Raw genomic sequence first — 21,664 nt, 5'->3', positions numbered from 1 at the left:
GATAAATGGTCTACGACAAATGTTTCTTTTTGAGTATCTTAAGAGAGAAGCTAACACAAAGTCACCACTGTCCATCAATTCGTAGCACTGCCAAAAAGTAGCTGGATGTATTTTCTGTACAATCATTTATTAACAAAGGCTCAATGATGAGAATATGAAGGAAAGGAGATGAATCTGTCCACAAGTCAAAAGATATTTGAGGTGAAGAAAGAAGCTCTTTAGATGATTGTATATAGTTTATATACAACATAGTATACATATAGTACAACATAGTATATAGTGCACGACAGCCTTAGCTATATTCCACCATATTCAATCATTCATACAACCAGATGATAGCTTAATATGTCCACATCCATATCTGCAATACTCATCTGTTCCATCAATCCATCTGTTGTATTGTGGCTTTGCAGCATTCTTCTAGTTTTAGGTTGTTTCACTGCACAATAATAGGTTAATGTTACTCACTTTTATAAGTGTAACTTTATTTTTCATGTGGCAAGATACTTACCTTAAAAAAAACACCAGAAGGCTTGAGAAAGCGTGTGTACACGCTAAACGGCCCGTTGTCTTGGCGAGGCAGATCCTCACCCCATCCTGTCACCTCTACCAAAATAAAGAAGTGTTTTTAACATCATTCCAGTGAGTGCCGCATTTTCCTCTCTTTTTTTGCCTCATTTGTCTGCATATATTGGACGTGCCCCCTGGACAGCTTTGATTTCCCTAATGCCCAGTCTCCTGCCTTTGGTCTGCAGAATGTGTTTGTTAATTTTGGGTGTGAGCAGTGCCGGCTATTGGACTTTCTTTTCTCCTCTCCCACCTTTTAAAGTAGATCCGGTGGCAGGTTCAATTTATGAATGGCATCAGTGCCCTTTTTAGGGCTAATCCTTGAGGGTTTGTAAATATTTTATCACACTAATATGCAAATATGTGAAAGAGGCTACTGGGGCGTGGAGTAGCTGGAGCTGAAGTTATACGCCGCGGCTATTCCACACCCCAGTAGCCTCTTTGGATCCTCCTACTATGAGAGCTTCAGCCCTCGTCCGCGCTCTGTATAAACTATGTAGATCTATGCAGAGCTAGCGGCTGCACATACTCTGCTCTGAAGCCGGAGTAATGTGCATTTATGTCCACTTATGCCATTCATTAGTGGACCTTGCCATCGGATCTTTCTTAATAGGTAGATCCAAGATGGTAGGTTTCCTTTAAATTTGTTAGTGCATGTGTTATGCAGTTTTCTGTATAAAACAGAGCAGGAGAAGCTGAGCTGATTTTAAATAACGTACAACCAGCAGGAGAAGCTGAGCAGGAGGAGCTTATTGTCTGCAGGCAGTTTGTTATAGAGCAGGAGGAACTGTGCAGATTGTACATAATGCTCTATCTGTAGGAACCATGTTAAAGAACAGTAGAGGTTAAGCAGATTTTGCATAGTGTCCATTCTGTAGGCAGTATGTTATAGAAATGGAGGAGCTGAGCACAATGATATATACTTATTTTAGTGGCTTAAGTATTCAGTGGGTGGTATACTATCTTACCGTTTTCTCTCTATGAATGCCTATACAAGGCAGACTAAGTAGGACCACCTACTGCAGTCCTGAGCATAAAAAGTAAAGGCAAAGTATACTAAATATTCTTCCACAAATCTCTCTGCTGACCTGCTACACTAAGTGGACTGGATATACACATTGACAGGTTCCTTTAAATACAAAACAATTTGTAAATGCAAATTCACAGCAGGAGATTTTAACTGCCTTTATAACTTATAATATAGAATGATGTAAAAGCTGGATGGTGTTTTTTTATTGTTTGCAGTCGCTCAGTGCCCTGTTAGATGTCAAACTGTCAACTAAAACAGACTTACAACTAGTGGAGAAGTGCATAACAGCCAAACCCTAGTGAGTTTTAGGGAGCACATCACTATGAACCAGTGCAGATCTCACCATAATGATTACTGATATACATAGCCATATGGCAACTATGGACAATGGATTATGCAAACTGATCTCCTTATCTTAAAATGGAATTTGAAGTACAAACAGATTTATAAGAACCCAAACTCAACCCACATTTATTGTCCATCTGGAAGTCCGTTTCTTCCTGTAAGTGTATTTTAATGCAATTTATTTTCTAGAAATAGATTTCATGAATGCTAATACTGACCACAGGCCAATACAAATATTTGCAGATGAGCGCAGCCTGCTGCAATATGTGGATGTACATGTTTCACATTACTGATGTTCCAGTAAGCATTGTTACTGTCTGACCTTGAGGTTCTTCTTGGATAACAGCATGACCACACAGGAGTCAATAAGTGGATATTTTACTGGAAATACCAGTACTGGTCCAATAACTGATCACAGCCAATATGGATTATAGATTTTATTATTAAATCTCAAAATTTTTAATATGTCCCTTCCACTGTTAAATTTTACCCCCTTTTCAGTTTCACTACCATATTTTCCACATTTTGTAAATTTTCTTGACTGTCTGAAAAAGGGGTAGGGTTAATGAAAACTACACCCAAAATGAGCAGTCCCAATCCAGTTTGTGTCTTTACCACTCATGTGCCTAAATGATCTGATTTTGCTAAATGTTGGTTGTGATGCGCTATATTATCACTTACTCCTTTTCGTACCTATCACCTACAGTACAGAATTAAAGAAAGAAATTGCTTGTTAAATACAGTTGTCGCATTAGTTCCCTTGCCCACAAATTATTTTCTCATACAAGTGATGTCCAAGTCTACATCAGACAACACTCAGAAAATGACTCATTGGGTGACATTTATCATACATCAGCGTTCCTGTGCGCATCCCCTTCACACCCCCTCGGAGTACAGATGGCATTAAGGGGAAATAATCTCAATTGCTGGCGGTTTGCTAGAAATTGCTAATATTTCAGGGCTTCTATGCCAATTATCTGGCATACAGACCCTGATAAAGGTCCCCCATTACGGGAACTAGAAGCTAGTACATTACATACTAACCGTCATCAGGATTAAATGCACTACTACAACCCATTCCCCATCTCACTGCATTGAGGTGGTGTAAGAGGGGTTAGAATTCTTGGCCGTTCGACTTCGGCTATGCACAGGTTATTTGTTATTCAAATTTCATTGATCCAATCTGAAGTTAGCTGAGAAAAATGCAGCATGCACTACTCTGATTCCAGTTGTGTATGAAACTCATCTATTGAAGTCAATGGGTGCTTGAAAAAAACTTGGTTGATTGGCCACCGGCCGTATTCAGATGGTTAACTGACAAATTGTACATAAAATGGAGTTTCTTCACAGTCCAGGTGGAGCAAGTAGGGGCACACAGCAGGTGATACTGTATATACAGTACCTTTTCATAAAAAGAAAGCTGTAAAATAGGCTGACCCTAATGCTGAAGTGCTGCTCTAGTCCCTAGCACTTTGACCCTGCCTCTATTACACTTGTAAGAGTGAAACCAGCAAGGGCATGCAGGTTGGTTTGTATGCTGTTGGTCTTTAACAGCATTTATTGGGTCATAAACCAGGACTAAGCTTTCTGGCAGAGCTGTAACCATGGTGTTACGATTTGTGGATATATTCTCCTAGCAGAATGTTTTCATCACGGAGCACATCGCTTTTGGGTGAGACAAGGAGAGGAAGTAACAGCAGGATTGTGTTACACTACTGTATGTGTGCTCTGCCTGTGTGAACGCGTGTTAGGAATTACATAATGACACAGTCAAGTGATTTTCAATGAAACAAATCTAAAAGACCAAACAGTTACATACAGATGTTTCATGCCTGGATATTTATAGTAAAAGTCAAAAAGCACAAAGTAATGCAGCAAGTCATAATCTACATATAATATGCTCAGCAAAACAAAGATGAGTCAGTTAAATACAGAAAAGGATATTTTCTTGTTGACTTTAATGTAATGCAGAATGTATTAGGAATAATTTGTAAGGAACATCCCAGCTCACACCAAACTTAAGGAGGCTCAAATTCCTAACTGTCCGCTTTCCTTGGGATCACTCACAAACTTACTCACAGACTTACAAATATATGCAATTTTTAATGTACTTGTATGTAATATATAATGTATATCCTAGCATTTGTACATGTTTGTCTATTGATTGGTTGTTTCCATCAACTCCTTAAAATAATGACAATAGTACTGTATTAATAAAGATATATACCAAATCTGTAATAAGGACATAAGTCCTCACATGTCCAGACCATTGCATTTATTGATGTGTTAAAGGTAACATTAATTCTATACATTTGATCAAGTTGGGTTCACTAGGCAATGTGACTGACCTTAGCCAATTTTTTGGCTTAGATTGTCAGAAATCTGATTTTGGCCAAAGAGAAATCTGAGATGCCTGATTCCTCATTTTTTCTAATCCTGTTTCTATGGCCCAGCAAGTAAGTGGGGAAGAAGATAAGTCTCTGCTGAAATACTTCTCACATCACAGCTCTCAATATAGACCTCTAGTAGCTTTAGATTGTACTGTACCCTAAATATTCAGCTCTTGACACAGGACAATAATCTGTCCACTGTTCTGGTCCCATAGATCAATGAAATGAAATACCCTATATAAAACCTAAAACATTTTACACTATGGATATAATAATTATGTAATAATACATAGATTATACTGAAACATTATTGGGGAAATGATGCCCCAACCCTCATGTCTTGCGCACCAACAGAACTTGGCTGCCTAATCCTTTGCTTTTTAGATGACTGTCGAGTAAACGGTGTTAACCATTTTAATCACCAGGTTGTTTTGTCGTGTGATGCCCACGTGCTACAGCTGTAAGAATTTGATAAATGGTTTTCTTTGTACTCATAAATCCCATGCCTTCTTCTGGCTCTGTACAATATCTTGGAGGTCCCACTATTGTGACCCTGAAACAGAGAACAATTCTAGTGAGCTTGTGCAAACACCCTGAGCACTTCCTTTGCTGCATCTTTCCCACACTGACCAGAAACACAGGAAAGGCTGTGAGGAGCTAGGTGGAAATGCAAGGCTGTTAGGAGTGAGCTGAGAACAGTTCCGGAGTCCCAGTGCTTCCTCCCTGCTTCAGCAGGCATCGGCTAAGAAAACCACCCAACTGCTAGTTGGCCTTTTACAGAAAAGGAATAGAGTGTACAAAGGGATTGAGATCATTACACCTCATTTTCTGGAAGATGTATTCAATACTATTGTTACTTATTAGCCCATTGTAAATGACTATGTTCACTTTAATGTGCAGAAAGATTTCTCTTATGACTTTCACCTCTTACACACACATAAAAAAACAGAATTACAGTGGAGTCTCATAAACATGTAAGGTAAAGGTAAAAAGCTGAGATAGGGATAGAAATGCTGTAATAATACAGCAATAAAGGTCTCACTTGAGATGTAACTGACTGCCCAAGAATAAATAAAATGGAAAGTCCTCAGTTCTACATCCCTTTTATTGGCTATCTAGACAGGTTGATGACAAGGCATGGTATAACACAATTTTCACAATTTTTCTTCCGGCAAATCTAGTATATATGAAAGTAAAGGAAATCTAACGAATCTGTTAAAATGTCCATTAATTTCAATGGAGTTTAAAGGTTTCCATTATTGTCCGTTTGCACCATGTCCATTACACTTGAGTTTTAGTGAAAACTCAAAATGAAAAAAATGTATAAAAAGTGAATGAAACGTCATTAAAAACCCCACATTTTAGAGTTCCAGAGAGGGTTGTATGCCAATGTCCAGTACAATTTTACAACATCCGTTCAACTAAGTAGGAAGTAGCAAGAAAATTTAGTGAAGCCTTGGTAAACCAAATCTTGAACTGTTCGCTCACCTCTACTTGCAGTTGTCATCAGCGTCTTTAGTTATCCATGTAACCACTGCTAAAACATTATAAAGAATCTCTTTTCTTAGCTCAAAAATAACAATTTAAAAGACTTTCAGATCAGATTGTGACAAAAAATGTAAATTCAAACCTCCATTCCTTGTCTCCGTTAAAAAAGTAAACAATGGCGGTTTAATTGTGCTACAGTACACATAGATTGACATGTGTAAATAATGGGAAGAATGATCATGATATATGATGCTCTGCTATATGATGCTTCATATTTTTATCCAGTTCTGGTCTCAGTATTCATAAGTTGGTCTTGCACCAAAAGGTTATGGGACTGAGGTCCAGACCCAGTTGCTTGGCAGCAACAATAAAAAAGTAAAGTTCAATAAAAAAAATATTCATTAGAGATGAGCAAATCATCCAATAATCGATTTGTGGAATCTCCATGGAATTTTATAAAATATTTGGTTCAGGTCCAAACCTGTTTGGTTTCAACCCAATGTTCTTCCAGTTGTCCTGGAAATTGATATATAACCCCCTCTAGTCAAAACAGATTTTTTTTTTTAGAAACTTTAAAAGTTTCCATATGCAAAGCAGGACAAAGGGTGAATGTAGTTCTTGAATGTAGCTATAGAATAATTATAGATGTGTTACCAAGTGCTTCCACCAATGAAGAACTCACAAGTAAAAGTTTAGCCTAAGAAGATTGATTGTATAGTGTATAGAACCTAGTCGCTGAGGTTACACCATGTTATTGGCCTTTGCTAATTTTTAATACTCCAGATGTGTCTCGACTTTGTTCGCTAAATGCCTTCCAGAAATGGCCTCTGTTCTACTTCACTGTGAATAATACCCAACTAAATTCTAATCATTAATTATTATATATTAATGTGTGGGAAAATAGATGTGGAGAGCCACAATTGCTGCAGAAAGGGCTACTTAAAGGGGTTTTCCTGCCATAAAATGGCTGTCTAACCACCGGAAAGTCCATAATCCTGACTCATTGGTTACTTATGGGATTATTAATCACATATTTCCACATTACAGCTAAAATGATTCACAAGTAACAGTGGGATACTCTGCTAACCAGCAGTGTAGTCCTATAACATTCTTCTGATTTCCCTATAAATCAATCTGATAACTGACTTGTTGAGTGCCCCGTATACCATCAATAGCTTTAGGGCAACAGCTGTTCCTCTTAACCCACATATACTTGCATGCTGGCCAAGCATATATGTGTTGTTATGAGGTAGTATATGATTCCCTATAGTTTTGTTCATGTACGTCAGTGATGGCGAACCTTTTAGAGGGCGAGTGTCCAAACTACAACCAATAACCACAAACTGGGAAATATCAGCAGTAACTCATTGGTCCCTGCTCTGTCACAGTTTTCAGTCATATTGGCGTCCTGAGGACACCAATACAGTAGACAGATAGGGGGAAAATCAGTGTATAGTTGTAGCTTCCTTCCAGGGTCCCCTGAACAGGACGCATTGCAGGGCCCAAAGCAGGAACTCCAATAAAAGTTTAGCTTTCTCCATACCTTCTCAATCCTCCTGTTGGCAATGAAAGCTCAGAATATGTTTTTGTAAAATAGTGTTGAATGCGGCACATCCTGGGCTTCCTTGCACTGTTGGGGAATGGCTTGAGTCCAGTCTGGTGAACTCTATGCTGGAGTGTGATGGCCTCAGTGCCCACACTTTGTGCCACCTCTGGCACCGGTGCTATCAGAGTCTACTTCAGACAGCACCCAGGCTAAACTCTGACCCAATGACAGTCTTTTGTGCTATGCATATGTCAGATGTTTTTCACAATCCAATAATCAGATCCTTTCATAGTAAGATGCAGCATGCACTACTCTAATCTGACTCCACAAGGATGGCACTTTAATATTTATTCATTGCAGCCTGTGCATCTGCCCTTGGTAACTTATATGGAAACTTTTATTTAATCATTGACCTCACAAGAAATCATTTGTGTAACATTTTATAACTATATCTAACTATACAATAAGTTATAGGTTTGTCATCCAGCACATCTCATCATATCACAGTAGTAGCAATAGTGTACTACTGTTTTATCACCATTTACAAGCACAGAAATCCAAAGAGCTAATTAACAACTTCATCTCTACTACATCTGTTAGCAAACACAATATACAATGGTAATAAACTTCTGCTGTCAAAGTTAAGTCTACGCCACAGAAATAATCAGCTATTTCCAGAGATCGGCCATAAAGCATACTTGACCTGCTCTTCAGAAGGTTTATGGTGTAACCAGGCTCTTTAACGCATTACCCACTTATGTCTTTAGTCAATAAATAAGAATAAGACCTGACAGGAGATAAAAGTTTAGCCCACCTAGTCACTATCGTCTGGTCTATTCCAAATTGATTTATAAGTCTGTACTCTCCTTGCTCTCAGGCTTGACCTTAAACCTTCATGCTTGTACCTCTACATGAAAATTCTACGTGATACATCAAACCTTTCAGAGCTACAGTTCTAGACATTAGTTATTCTGCATGCAGCTCTGAAAACATTCACCTTTAATGAGAATGAATGTCATCGGGTCTTGATATATTCTCAGACAAGTGTTTTTCACACCCCTGTGATATGCCTACCAGGGAATTAGGTGGTGAAATCTGGCAGGAAATCTTCTGAGGGGTGAGAATTGGTCAACCCTGCTGGAGATGGATTTCTAAAGACTTCTGCAACTTAAATGCTTTCTAGTCAGTTCAAGTAAATCTTCTGGGATGTATGATTCTGTGTAGGGCAATGCATATTTCACATTGCTTACATTATTTTACTTTACTCCCTTGTTTGTTGGATCAGTATCAGAAGAACTGGGGTGCAACTTAAAATTTCCATTTAAAATTATAAGGGAAAAAGCAGGTTTCTGATTCCTATAATGGCACAATTTTTTAACGTTGGGGATGGAGCTCAAGCTTAGAATTGCAAAAGTTGATTTCCATACCATTAAGCGATAGGTCACTTATATGCTGCAGATAACATTTCTTCCTCAATGTGTGTGGGGGATTGTCATAAATCCCATACACTACACTGTTGCTCTTCTACGCTGCAGTATATCTACATGTAATACGCAACATGTGAAGCTACCCTAAAAGTTCTAGTAAAACAATCTCATTTGTCACAAAATATTGGGTATAGCAAATCACAATACTAATGTCCAAAATATAACAGAGCATAGAGCATCACAACTTGGTAGAAACAAGTTGCTTGACACTCAGGTCTATTTCTTTTGTGTTGATTCACAAATAACCTATTAAACAGGCCATAATGATGGTCTACAAAGTCATGGTTCTACTGGAAATGCACATATTATATAAGAATTATTAGTGTAACTTCAGTACTTTGGGGGATATGTAGCGCAAGATCTGTGTTTTTGGTGCACAAATTGTGCTATTATTTACACTGGGATGTTAGATTGTGGCGCAAGGGGTTAATGAATTGACACAGGACCAAAAAGGTTTAGAACTGTTCCTACATTCATGAAATAGAACTCTGTATACCAGATTTTTGCAGCTCTAAGTGTGCGGCAAATATTGTGCTAAAAGAAGTGTTGGGAAACTAGAAGTGCAGGAAAAGTGTCAGGATTTCAAAGCTGAGCCCAAAATAAAAAGGGAGTGAGTGTCAGAAAAGGACAAATATTGTGGTGCCAACACTTCTTAAATAAAGTGCATTGGGCGCAATATGGAAAAAAAAAAAAAAAAACCTGTCGGGAAGTCAATAATAAATGCCCCCCTTTGTCTTTTGTAACAAAACATTAAAAACATAATAAAGTAATCGAATATATAAAAATAAACATAGTTAATTCTGAAACTTGTGAGCTTTTAGAGGTCCCCCTGATCCAAACAGACAACATGAGGGTAAGCTGAGGTTGGACCTTTTAGTTGGCAATAACAGGTGATTTACATCGGTTGTTTTAGGGTCAGATGAGGTAGACATCATTAGGGTTTTGTGAGCAGTAAACTGCATTAATGGAACACAGACATAAAACTAGAAGGTTGTAAATCTGAATCCATAATATAAGGATCTTATGGATTCATTCTACCTTCCGGTATTTTCAGAAATAAGTAAAACTTAGTTTGATGTTATTGGTCTTTGTGAACCCCCCAAAATCTGAAAAAAAAAGTTTCACAATGCACTTTGCAGATTCTGATCTAACACTGTGATCATCTAATTAATTTAATTAGATTTTCATATTTTATTTTAACCATTACATCAAGTTCTGATACAGTATTGTGTTGCTCTTATGGTTATTGCTGAGAAAATAAAGGATTTGATAAAAAATGATCTTAACATTAACATGTACATGTCATTCTAAATCATGGAGATCAATGAAAATGATCTTTTATCCAATATTAGTAACATTACATGTATTAATGTCCCACAAAACAAAAGCTAAAGTTTTCAACTGTTTCACTTGTGTTCTGAAAAGACATTAACATTCAACTTGACTCTTGAACAATCACAATTTGCAACATGTGGGATGGGAAGTGCCATCTGCTGGTAGATTTTACAAACTGTAGTGATCTTTATTGTGGGACTTTTTAACATTAATTGAAAACATATCTGAAAATAACAAAAGAAAAATATAGTCCAAGCCAAGCAATTCTATTACTACATTTCTGAAATAGCATTCTTCATAAAGAAAACACATAGGATGACGTAGCACTGGCAAGCTCTTTGGCTTTTACTATTGGGAAAGTATCCAGACAGCACTTAAGTTAGAACAGAATCACAGTTGTACTAAGTTTAGCTGTGCTTGTATTACAATAGCGTGTAATTTTTACAATAAGGCTGTATTCAGGTCAGTGAATGTGATCCAATCTGACTTGTCATGCATATTGATAGTAAATCAACTGACATTGACCTTATTTCTACAACAGACCTAAAACATGTCTATCTCATCTTCTACATACAAAGCCCAACATCCACTTATAGCAGGTCTATACATTCACCTAGAATGGGTTTCTTCCATAATGATGAGCAGGGGGATTTACCCATTGTAAGACCCAAGAAATTGACCAGGGTCCTGGATATCATATTCAGAACAGAGCTGTGCCATAGTGGGACTTTCAGCAAAACTTTGCTGTGGGGCTCCAAATCTGCTCCTGCTAGTAAGTGATCTTTAGGTGCTTGAGGGCATCTGGAGGGCTCAAGCCAATCTTTGTACTGGAGAAATGAGTTACTGTATAAAAGACTGATCAATTGCTCATTATTGCTAGCACATGGCACTTTTACACAGCAATATTGGATGATTATATATATTGTTTGTTTGCATAGGTAAAAAGAAAGTTATAATCAACACCTACAGAAGGGCAACTATGTAATCCTCTATGTAATTCTAATGCAGGTTATATATCTGGACATTACAGAACAAATGTCCAAGGAATTTCTTCTCATAAAGAACAGGCTACATCGCTGATACAGGGACAACATCTGTTTCCAACATCAAAATAACAATATAAACAAAGACAAACTCATTAAAATCCATAACTTCATAATTCTAAAGCTAAGTAATCCCTGGGAAAGCTGTGATCCATTTCCAGATAGTGTGGCCAATCACACACCTGAGACTTGCAGTAAAACACTTTATAGCCAATCCACACATTACAGAGCCACATGCACTGGAGCTGATGCTTCCTGCCTCTTCTTACCTGCATTGCACTGGAATCCTTGCAACAAAATAACAGCTAGAGCCACAAAGAGCTTGATGAGCATGATGACGGGTAATGATCTTACAGGGGTAAGAGGGGAAGGGTCCATCTATAGGCAATAATCCCTGGTGAGCAGTCCTTGAGTCCAGCAGTAGCAGATCCTATGCACTGGAGCTGTTCACAGAGCTCATGATCCAGGCTTGTTTGTGCCTCTGCCTGCAGGTGCTGTATGGTTCTCTGTATGGAGCTGAGCACAATAGAAGATCACACAGGCTGCAGCTTCAATAACTTTTCCCCTTGAGCTCTGGACAAAGTTTTGTCTCTCCAGCTGCCACCCCCTGGGATTGACTGCTCACACTATACACAGACAGTGATAGAGGAGCTCTACATGGCCAGTGAGGAGGAGATCCTGCCTGTCCTCTGCTGTCTGGTGCTGGGATGTTTTCTACAAGCTCAGATTCTTATACAGAACACAAGAGGAAGGAGATACGTCAGACTCAGCCAAGGAACCTCTCGTGTCACCAATGCCTTCAAGGCAGCTTTTCCTGGCTCAGCTCAAGCCAAAGATTTCACAGATTGTGCTGAATGCTCCAGTCTTAAAGGATCTCTGTGCTAAGAATCCTCTGACCCTTCCTGCCCTCTCATAGATGGATCATTGACAGGTAGATTACAGGTATTCAGTGCAGATGACCTAAGGGAGTTAACTATTTCTCTGCTGCATTGACCTGGACCTTATGAGACTCTTTGTCTGAAATAACCATCTGTTAAGGAAAAGCTACAATCAAAGTGATATAATTCACTGCCTCAGCAGGAGGTTACAAAAATATGTTTTCAGGGTCAGGCTGAGCCACAGGGAGACCTCTGAATGGTCTTGGGCTGACATCACAATGGGGCACATTTACTTACCCGGTCCAGTCGCGATCCAGCGGCGGGTTCTCCGACGCTGATTCGGGTTCTGCCGGGATTCACTAAGGTCCGTGCGCCGATATTCACCAGGTGTCGCTGCTGCGCCGAGGTCCGCTGGAGTTCACCTGCTTTTTTCTGGTGTATGTGAGTGCTTGATCTTGCGACACAAATGGCTTTTTAAATTCTGCGGTTTTTCCGAATCCTTCGGGTTGTCCGGTGGCCACGCCCCCGATTTCTGTCGCGCGAAAGTCGGCGCGATTGCGCCAAAAATCGATTGCGTGAAATACAGCGTAAAGAGGAAATATTCGGGAAAAACCCGACGGATTCGTGGCTGAGGACCCTTAGTAAATGTGCCCAATGTATCTCAAAAACAGCAGAGGGTCTGGAATATTTTTGAAGAGTAAATGCACACATAACTTGCACTCATATTCTCACCGGGTGATAACATCATTGGGTTATTGAACATTAGGCAGGCTCATTGGGACAGTTTTATGTCTATTTTTGGAGTTCCACTGCCCTTCACATTCATTAAAGGAAAGCTACCACCAGGATGAAGGATTGTAAACCAAGCACACTGACATACTGGTATACGCCCCCTCTGGCAGGATTTCCTCTTTTCAAAGCTTCCTATGCCCTTGTTTATAAGAAAAAAAGCTTTAAAAATGATGCTAATGATCCTAAGGGGTTCCAGGCTATGGAGCCCGGTTCCCCTCAGGCTCATTTGCATAACTTTAAAAGCCTTTTTAAAAAAAAAAAAAACAGAACATAAGAAGCTAAGAGAAGAGCAGATCGTGCCAGAGGGGGCACAAACCAGTATGTCAGTGTGCTTAGTTTACAATCCTTGATTCTGGTGGTATATGCCCTTTAAAGTGGCTTTGGCCCTTTAATAAATGTTCTCATGGTCTACTTTCTGACTGGAATTTTCTTTTCAAAAGGTATCAAAATGCATAACAAGTCCAGCACAAACACCAGTCACAGGATTAACTATGAGACTTTTTTGGGACTTTTTGCAAAAGTCCTAAATCATGACTCTGGCTTTGCACGGTGTCGCACTGCATTGCATTAGCAGAAGTTTTATGTTTATGCCAAATTAATGAAGAAGTATACTCCTATTAGAGTTTTTAGAAGTAAAAAGTCCCAAAAAACCTTAGTGTAACCCCCATTGTGTACAATAAGTCAGTTTGCCTGACCTATCCTTGGAATGGGTCATAAATATTAAGTCATTCCCCTGGGACCTATGGATCCTTTAGATGATCATTTAGGGTGGAATCTGATTACATATCTGCTTAGCATTGACTTTCCACCACAGTTACTTTTGTCTGCAAATATTTTGCTTTATTTTGACATCATGAGATGTTATGAATCAAACATTAGACCACCAACTTAGCGGCTTTGGTCATTGATGCCCCCTACTATGTGAGCCCTAGTGAGAACTATCATCCCCTTTAAACTCTTTCAAGTCTGACATATAATGTAATGCCCCTAAAACCAATATAAAACTATAGAACAGCAAAGTTTATTAACAATAAAATGAGTGAGAAAAAAGAGGGTGCCACTGGTTATGGCAGGCATGTCAGGAATAGTTTAAGGAGCCTAGCAGGAGTTTTCACCATCAAAGCTGCAGACATTGTTAGGCAGCAGGCCTGGCGATCTATGTAAGGACTGTGAAAATGTATATTCCAGAATTGTAGCTGGATTTGGAGCACTGGGGGAGTCTTTTCAAACTGTGTTCTTCTCTGCATAGAATTGGTCCACTGTGCACTAAACCTCTGCTGTAGTATCCAACCAGAAGTCTGTGCTGGGTCGGTGCATTACAGTAGTGGAGTGTTTTTGTGCCAACATTTTCATAAAAAACGCAAAATCCTGCTATTGAGGGACCTGCTCAGGTTTCAAGTCACTTTGAGAAGCCTAAATAATAGTAATAACTCATAAATTACCCACTTATAGAAACCCCACCCCTTAACCTATGTAAAACAACTTTTGTGAAGTTTGTTAACCCTAATTGTTTTACAGGGGTTAAAATAAAATTTGATGCAATTTTGAAATTTACATTTTTTTGGCTAAATTAATGTGTATTTCATAAAATGTACAAATTCTCATTTTGGATAAAATACCAAAATGCGCCACAAAGTGTGATACTCAATCTCTCCAGACTATATATATATATACCCCATATGTGGTGGTAACCTGCTGTATGGGCAGGTATTTTTTGGGAAATATGGACATATAAGGGTTTATTTTTTGCGACTTAGATGCACTTTACAAATACTTCATTTTAGTGGGCCTGTAGCTTATTAATGAGATTTTATTATTTCTTGAATGTATGGAGGAAAAGAAAATCATCAATTTTGGTTTCCTTTCTTTTTGTATTTTTACTTTATTCTATAGATCATATAGATTAAAGATAGATTCTATAGATCACTATGATTACGGAGATGCCTCATTTATATAGATTTCTTTAATGTATTTTTACAACTTTACTGGAAAAAAACTAATATAAAGAAAATCTCATTTGTTTTTGTATCGCCATCTTTTCAGAGATACCCTGTTTCCCCCGAAAATAAGACCTAGTACAATTTTGTTCAGGTTTAGAAATATAAGGCCTCCCCTGAAAATAAGACCTAGCGGCAGTCATTGCAGCAGCTCCCCCCACATCATACATTAGTATTAGGAATTATTTTAGATTTTGCTGAAGGTTGTATCATGGGGAAGAATTCATGGAATTAAATCAATGACTGTTGTGCTGCAAATGTGATCCCAGCAGCTACCAGGATAAGATGGAGTCATTTATGGAAAGTGCTTTTACTAAACATGAGAGACTGGGGCCAATGATTCCAATAGAAATGGAGTCACAAGAAATACAGCCTGAAATTCAGAAGTTTCAGAGTCAGAAGGGTGTTAGAGAAGTTGATTTTCTGTTCAACGATAAATGTAAATTCTTGTTCATGGAAAAATAAGACATCCCTTGAAAATAAGACCTAGTGCCCTTTTAGGAGCAAAAATTAATATAAGACACTGTCTTATTTTCGGGGAAACAGGGTATAACTTTAATATTTTTTGATTTACAGAGCTGGTTTAGGGCTTATTTGCCGTTTATAGATTGTTTTCCCTACATTAGGATCTATTCACATTTGTAAAACGTAAGCAGAAAATATAGAAATTTGGCATTGTAGTGATCTGTAGAATGATGATGAACATGTTACTCAGGGTATATGGTAAACACCCCAAAAAAGTAAAAAAAACAATTAAAGAATTAGTTTTTTCTACAACCCCCCCTCACAAAAAAGTTAATAAATTTTCATCAATAGGGCATAGACACCCCAAAATAGTATCACTGAAAAATGCATCGAATCCCTAAAAAATTAAGTCCTCACATGGTAACATTAACGGTAAAAATATTATTTAGTAACTAATTTGGGTGGTAAAACTGTCTGAAAACAAGATAATTTAGAATTTCGAAAACACAAAACCTATCAGCCAAAAATTACCACTAACATGACATACAACTTCTGATGAAAAATCACTTTGGTAAGTTAAAGTGTTCAAAAGTTATAACCATATAAAGCGACCAGCTGCGTCCTAAAGGGGTTAATTGCAATAACTTACAGAATCATTTTAGCATGGATTTTATGCTGCACGGTAAACTGTGGAAACAAGTGGAAGAATAGCTCTTTATACTATTCCCCTCAAGAAAGAGTTAATACATTTTATAAATTATATTATTTTATCCTTAATTAAACCATTGGAAAATACCTTATGTCCGAACTCTATGATGTGAATAATTCTGCACTTTCCTGTGATTTTGATGTGATTCGACCTTGTGCATTGACTTCTGCCTTATGATTTTGTACCTTCCCGCCATCTTCGTTTTGTCAAGCTTTGTCTTGTCTGTCCTTGTGTTTCTTTGTCTATCTTTGTACGTATCCAGGTGACCGCCACCCAGTTGTTGCCTGTGGTATGTCTATGCCTATGTGGCTATCCTTTCACATTGTCATTACACCAAATTTTTATTTTTTGCCAATATCTATCTATTAGACTGGTGCGAAGCTAAGGGGCGATCTGCTTTGGGTAACACCTAACACCAATAATATTTCTATAAGCTGTTTTCAGTGAGTGACACTCACTGGCGCTATCATTCTGCTTTGTCTATCTTTGTACTTATCCAGGGGACCGCCACTCAGTTGTTGCCTGTGGTATGTCTATGTGGCTATCCTTTCACATTGTCATTTCACCAAATTTTTATTTTTTGCTAATATCTATCTATTAGACTGGTGGGAAGCTAAGGGGCGATCTGCTTTGGGTAACACCTATCTTTTAAATAATATTTCTATAAGCTGTTTTCAGTGAGTGACACTCACTGGCGCTATTATTCTGCTTTGTGTTTTTTCTTTTCATAAATCAGCTGAAAAATAAAGTTATGTCTCATGTTATTAAATGGAAGAGTGTTTTCCTTCTCATGGCATCCACCATTATGATATGCAACTGGAAATAAGTTCAGTTTATCTGAATGGTGTCAGCTTCTACATTTATTTCTCAAATTTTTTTTTTTTAAATACAGTCATTGAATTCTTTTTGCAACAAAATGGCATGTAATTTTACTACAAAGTTGGCCACTCATGTGTCAGTTGCCTTGACCTGGCCCTTTTTTTACTTTTCATTTGTACTGCTGGCAGTGAATGGACAAACTCTGCAAGAAATCAGCAAATACTGGAATGATTCTTCCCTTGGAAAATGATTTGGATCACTGCAAATGCTGTTTAGGTGAACTGCTGACTGCTCATTTATTTTCTTATACAATAACTGATGAGCCTTTAATAAGAAACAGTTGTGCAAATTTTCCTACATCTGATGAAATAGATTTCTACTGGTGAAAAGATATCCCTTCAGCAAAAACCTGTTTCAACAACTGTACCCCATGCATATATCTAATGACAAGAAATCACAGCATGCCTCCATGGAGCCATGGAAAGAAGTAGAAGTCCACAGAGGTATGCTGTGATTTCATGTGATCAGATATATGCATGGGGTACAGTTTGTTAATGTTAGGAGGCTAAAGGACCTTAGATAATGTCACCCTGGTCACATGACATTGCTTACTGATGCTGAGAAAGCATGGGGAGAAGCTGCTGGATTCAACCCTGCAGGCCACGCCCCTACTGATTCGCTTTAGATTTGGCTATATGCAAGGCAAGGTTATACAGTTGATTTTATGAGGATCTGAGGGAAAGTATTTTTAGCTAAAAGAAGGGTGTGAGATAGTTAATAGGACTCCAAGCGGAACCCTCCACTAGCTGTATTTGGGGCAAAATGTGGTAACAGGTTATCCTTAAGCCAGAGGGGGTTTCAACAAGGCATATGAGAAGAATATGGGTAGTGTATAAGCATTTTGGGTTTAGAGGGTTAGTTTAAGGGTTCAAGCATATTTTTGGCCAGAAGTCTGTGGTAACAGAGGACAAGAATGTGATAAAATTATTAACCCCTTCACGCTCCGTGGCGGATATATCCGCCACGGAGCGCAGTGACTTAGCGCTCAGTGGCGGATATATCCGCCACGGCGCTTATGCCGGCTCTGGATCAGAGACCCGAACCGGCATCGGGAAACACGGGGTGCCGGCTGTAACTAATAGCCGGCACCCCAGTGTAACACGTGTGTAACCCGTTAAATGCCGCGGTCAGCACGACCGCGGCATCTATCATGTCTCTGGGGGGTCTTTCCCCCATGATCGACCCCCCCTGAACCGTTTTCGGGGGGCACCGATCGCTGCTATGGAAGTGCTGGGGTCCGATCTGGTCCCCAGCACTGCCTGCAGGCACTGCCAGTAAGATGGCGTCTGTGACGTCATCTTACTGGCATAGTGCCAGCCTATGCAAGTGTATAGGCTAACACTGATAATACCCTGCAATACATGATTATTGCAGAGTATTATCATGAACAAGCAATCAGATGATTGCTTGGTCATTTCCCATGATGGAAAAAGTGAAAAAGTAAAAAAAAATGTTATTCAATAAAAAAATAAAGTAATAAATCAATAAAAATGCCCATTAGCCCCATAACATATAAAGAGACATATAACCCCAAAAAAGTCTAAATCATAACAAAAACCCCACATATATAGTATCACCGCGTCCGTACCAACCCCTAGAATACAAGTAAATCATTATTGAACCCGTACGATGAACGCCGTTAAAAAAAACTATTGAAAACCCACCAAAAATTAACATTTTTACCTATTCAATCTTACAAAAAATGCCATCAAAAGTGATCAAAAAAACATATGTACTCCATAATGATACTGCTGCAAAGTACAGCATGTCCCGCAAAAAACAAGCCATCAACCAGCTCCCAAGTCAAAAAAGTAAAAATGTTATGCCACTTGGAAGACGGCAATGCAAAAATGATAGATTTTTTTCCCACATTACGGTTTTATTTGACAAATTTAGTAAAATGTAAGAAAATATATTCAAGTCTGGTATCTCCGTAATCGTATCGTCCCATAGAATAAAGCTAACATGATTATTAGGCTAAACGGTGAACAAGAAAAAAAAAAAAGTCAAAAATCCGGTACAGAATTGATGCTTTTCTACTCATACCCTCAAAAACGAGTTCCAAAATTTTCAACAATAGGTGATACCAACCCCAAAATGGCAACACTGGAAAAAGCATCTAATCCAGCAAAAAAAAAAATCCAAGAACATGGCCCCAATAACGAAAAAGCGAAAATTTATAGCCTACAAAAGGGACCAAAGAGGAAACTAAAATCCTGGCAGCTGCAGGTCCCTGCTTCCATTCTGCGCCTCGCTATGCACCCATAAAACAAGTAACGTCCACATGTGGGGGGTCTCTGCACTCGGGAGAAATCGCAGAACAAATTGTATGGTGGGTTTTCTATTTTTATCTTTTGGAAATGTGTAAATTTTAGGGCTAAATGAGCATATCACCGGAACAATTTGACCAATCTAAATTTCACCTCCATTTTGATTCATTTACTATGAAGATCTCAAGGGGTTAACAATCTTCCTAAAAGCTGTTTCTGATAGTTTGAGGGGTGCAGATTTGAAAATGGGTTGATTATATACGGGTGTTTTGATACTAAATATGTAACATTTCATTCAAAACTGTATTTATCCGCAAAAGAGTTAATTCTGAAAATACGGAAAATCGCTATTCGATTTGTAAGCCGAGCGACATCAAAATATATTATCTAGACATTTCAAAAATTATGAAAAAGTAAAGAAAACACATGGGAAATGTTATGCAGCAACTTATTTAGGTGGTAAATCTATCTACCTGAAAATGTAATGATTTTGAATTTCAAAAAAGTGAGATTTTTCAAAAAATTCATCATTTTTTCTTTTTTTGGAAAATAAACGCAAAACTTATCAGCCAACATTTACCACTAAAATGAAGTACAACATGTGGGGAAAAAACAATCTCAGAATCGCTTTGATAAGTAACAGTGTTCAAAAGTTATAACCATATAAAGCGAAGCAGGTCAGAATCCAAAAAATGGGGCTGAGCCTTAAGCTGTAAAATGGCTGCGTCCTTAAGGGGTTAATTAAGTCTGTTTGTAGTAGTCTTGTTTGTCTGTATTTATTTATGGGGTGTGTTTGTGAGACAATATTTATTTAGGGGTTATGATCAGGGATCTGTTCTGGTAGATGAATTTGTGTTGATGGCAGCAGAAATGAAGGGAAGGGCTTAGGGATATGTTGTTGTGGTAGTCTGGGATGTATAAAGAAGAAAGGGGAAAAATCCCTATTTAACCGGTTAAGGTTATTTTTACATGTCAAGAGCTGTGTGACGGCTTGTTTTCTGCGTAACAAATTGCACTTCATAGTGATGGTATTGAATATTCCATACCATGTACTGGGATGCGGGAAAAAATTCCAAATGCAGTGAAAATGGTGAAAAAACGCATTTGCACCGTTTTCTTGTGGGCTTGGATATTACGTCTTTCACTGAGCACCCCAAATGACATGTCTACTTTATTCTTTGGGTTGGTACGATTACGGGGATAGCAAATTTGCATAGGTTTTAGAATGTTTTCATACATTTACAAAAATTAAAACCTCTTGTACAAATTTTTTGGGGGATTTTGGTATCTTCTGGTGCTAATAAATTTTATACTTTGTTGTACGGAGCTATGGGTGGTGTAATTTTTTGCGACATTTGATATTATTTCCAATTATATCATTTTTAGGACAGTACGACCTTTTGATCACTTTCTATAGATTTTTTTTATATTTTTCAAAATGGCAAAAAAGTGCCATTTTCGACTTTGGGCGCTATTTTCTGTTACAGGTTAAACGCATTGAAAAACCATTAATACATTTTGATAGATCGGGCATTTTCGGAAGCGGCGATACCTAATGTGTCTATGATTTTTACTGTTTATTTATATTTATGTCAGTTCTAGGGAAAGGGGGTTTTTTTCATTATAATTTTTTTTTTTAACTTTTTTTATTTTTATATTTACTATTTTTCAGACTCCCTAGGGTACTTTAACCCTAGGTTTTCTGATCGATCCTACAGTATGACAGTATATGGGGATTTTCCTCCTCATTCATTACAATGTGCTATCAGCTATCAGTATGAAGGGGTTAAAACGAAATAGCCTCGGACGATCCTAGCGCCACTATCTTTTTGAGGCTGCCGGCAGCTTTGGTGCTAGCACCGATCGTGGGTGTTACCGGTAAGTCTCATAGTTTCATAGTTTCATCGTTTATACGGTTGAAAAAAGACACTTGTCCATCAAGTTCAACCAAGGAAGGGTAAGGATTGGATGAGGAAGGGATTTAGGGGAAATAATCCTATATAGCATAACAATCAATGTTATTTAGGTGTAAAAAGGCATCTAGACCCTTCTTGAACCTCTCCGCTGTCTCTGCTGTGACCAGCGCCTGAGGCAGGCTATTCCACAGATTGACAGTTCTCATAGTAAAAAAGCCCTGTCGCCTCTGGTGATTAAACCTTGGTTTCTCCAAACGGAGACAGTGCCCCCTCGTCTTTTGATTTGATTTAATCTGGAGCAACTTACCACCATATTTTTTGTATGGACCATTCATATATTTATATAAATTAATCATGTCCCCTCGTAGTCGTCTCTTTTCCAGACTAAATAAATCTAGTTGTTTTAATCTTTCCTCATAACTAAGACCCTCCATACCCCTTATCATTTTTGTGGCTCTACGTTGAACCCTCTCCAGCTCCAGGGCATCCTTTTTATGGACCGGAGCCCAGAACTGGACAGCATATTC

At 38.3% G+C, this 21,664-nt stretch overlaps 1 protein-coding gene across 1 annotated transcript in view; it reads right to left on the bottom strand.

Annotated features, from left to right (window-relative positions):
- LOC140077727 (vascular endothelial growth factor receptor kdr-like) overlaps window positions 1-11,949 on the bottom strand; it is a 112,269-nt gene extending 100,320 nt beyond the window's left edge. The window contains exon 1 of the mRNA XM_072125163.1: window positions 11,501-11,949. Coding sequence (XP_071981264.1) covers window positions 11,501-11,609 — 109 coding nt within the window. The 5' untranslated portion in view covers window positions 11,610-11,949. The remainder of the gene's footprint in view (window positions 1-11,500) is intronic.
- Between the last annotated feature and the right edge of the window lie 9,715 nt (window positions 11,950-21,664).

The sequence above is a fragment of the Engystomops pustulosus genome, chromosome 9 (assembly GCF_040894005.1).
Source record: "Engystomops pustulosus chromosome 9, aEngPut4.maternal, whole genome shotgun sequence".
Classification (NCBI taxonomy): Eukaryota; Metazoa; Chordata; class Amphibia; order Anura; family Leptodactylidae; genus Engystomops; species Engystomops pustulosus.
Note: the sequence above shows the minus strand (reverse complement) of the source record. Positions and strands in the feature narration are given on the sequence as shown.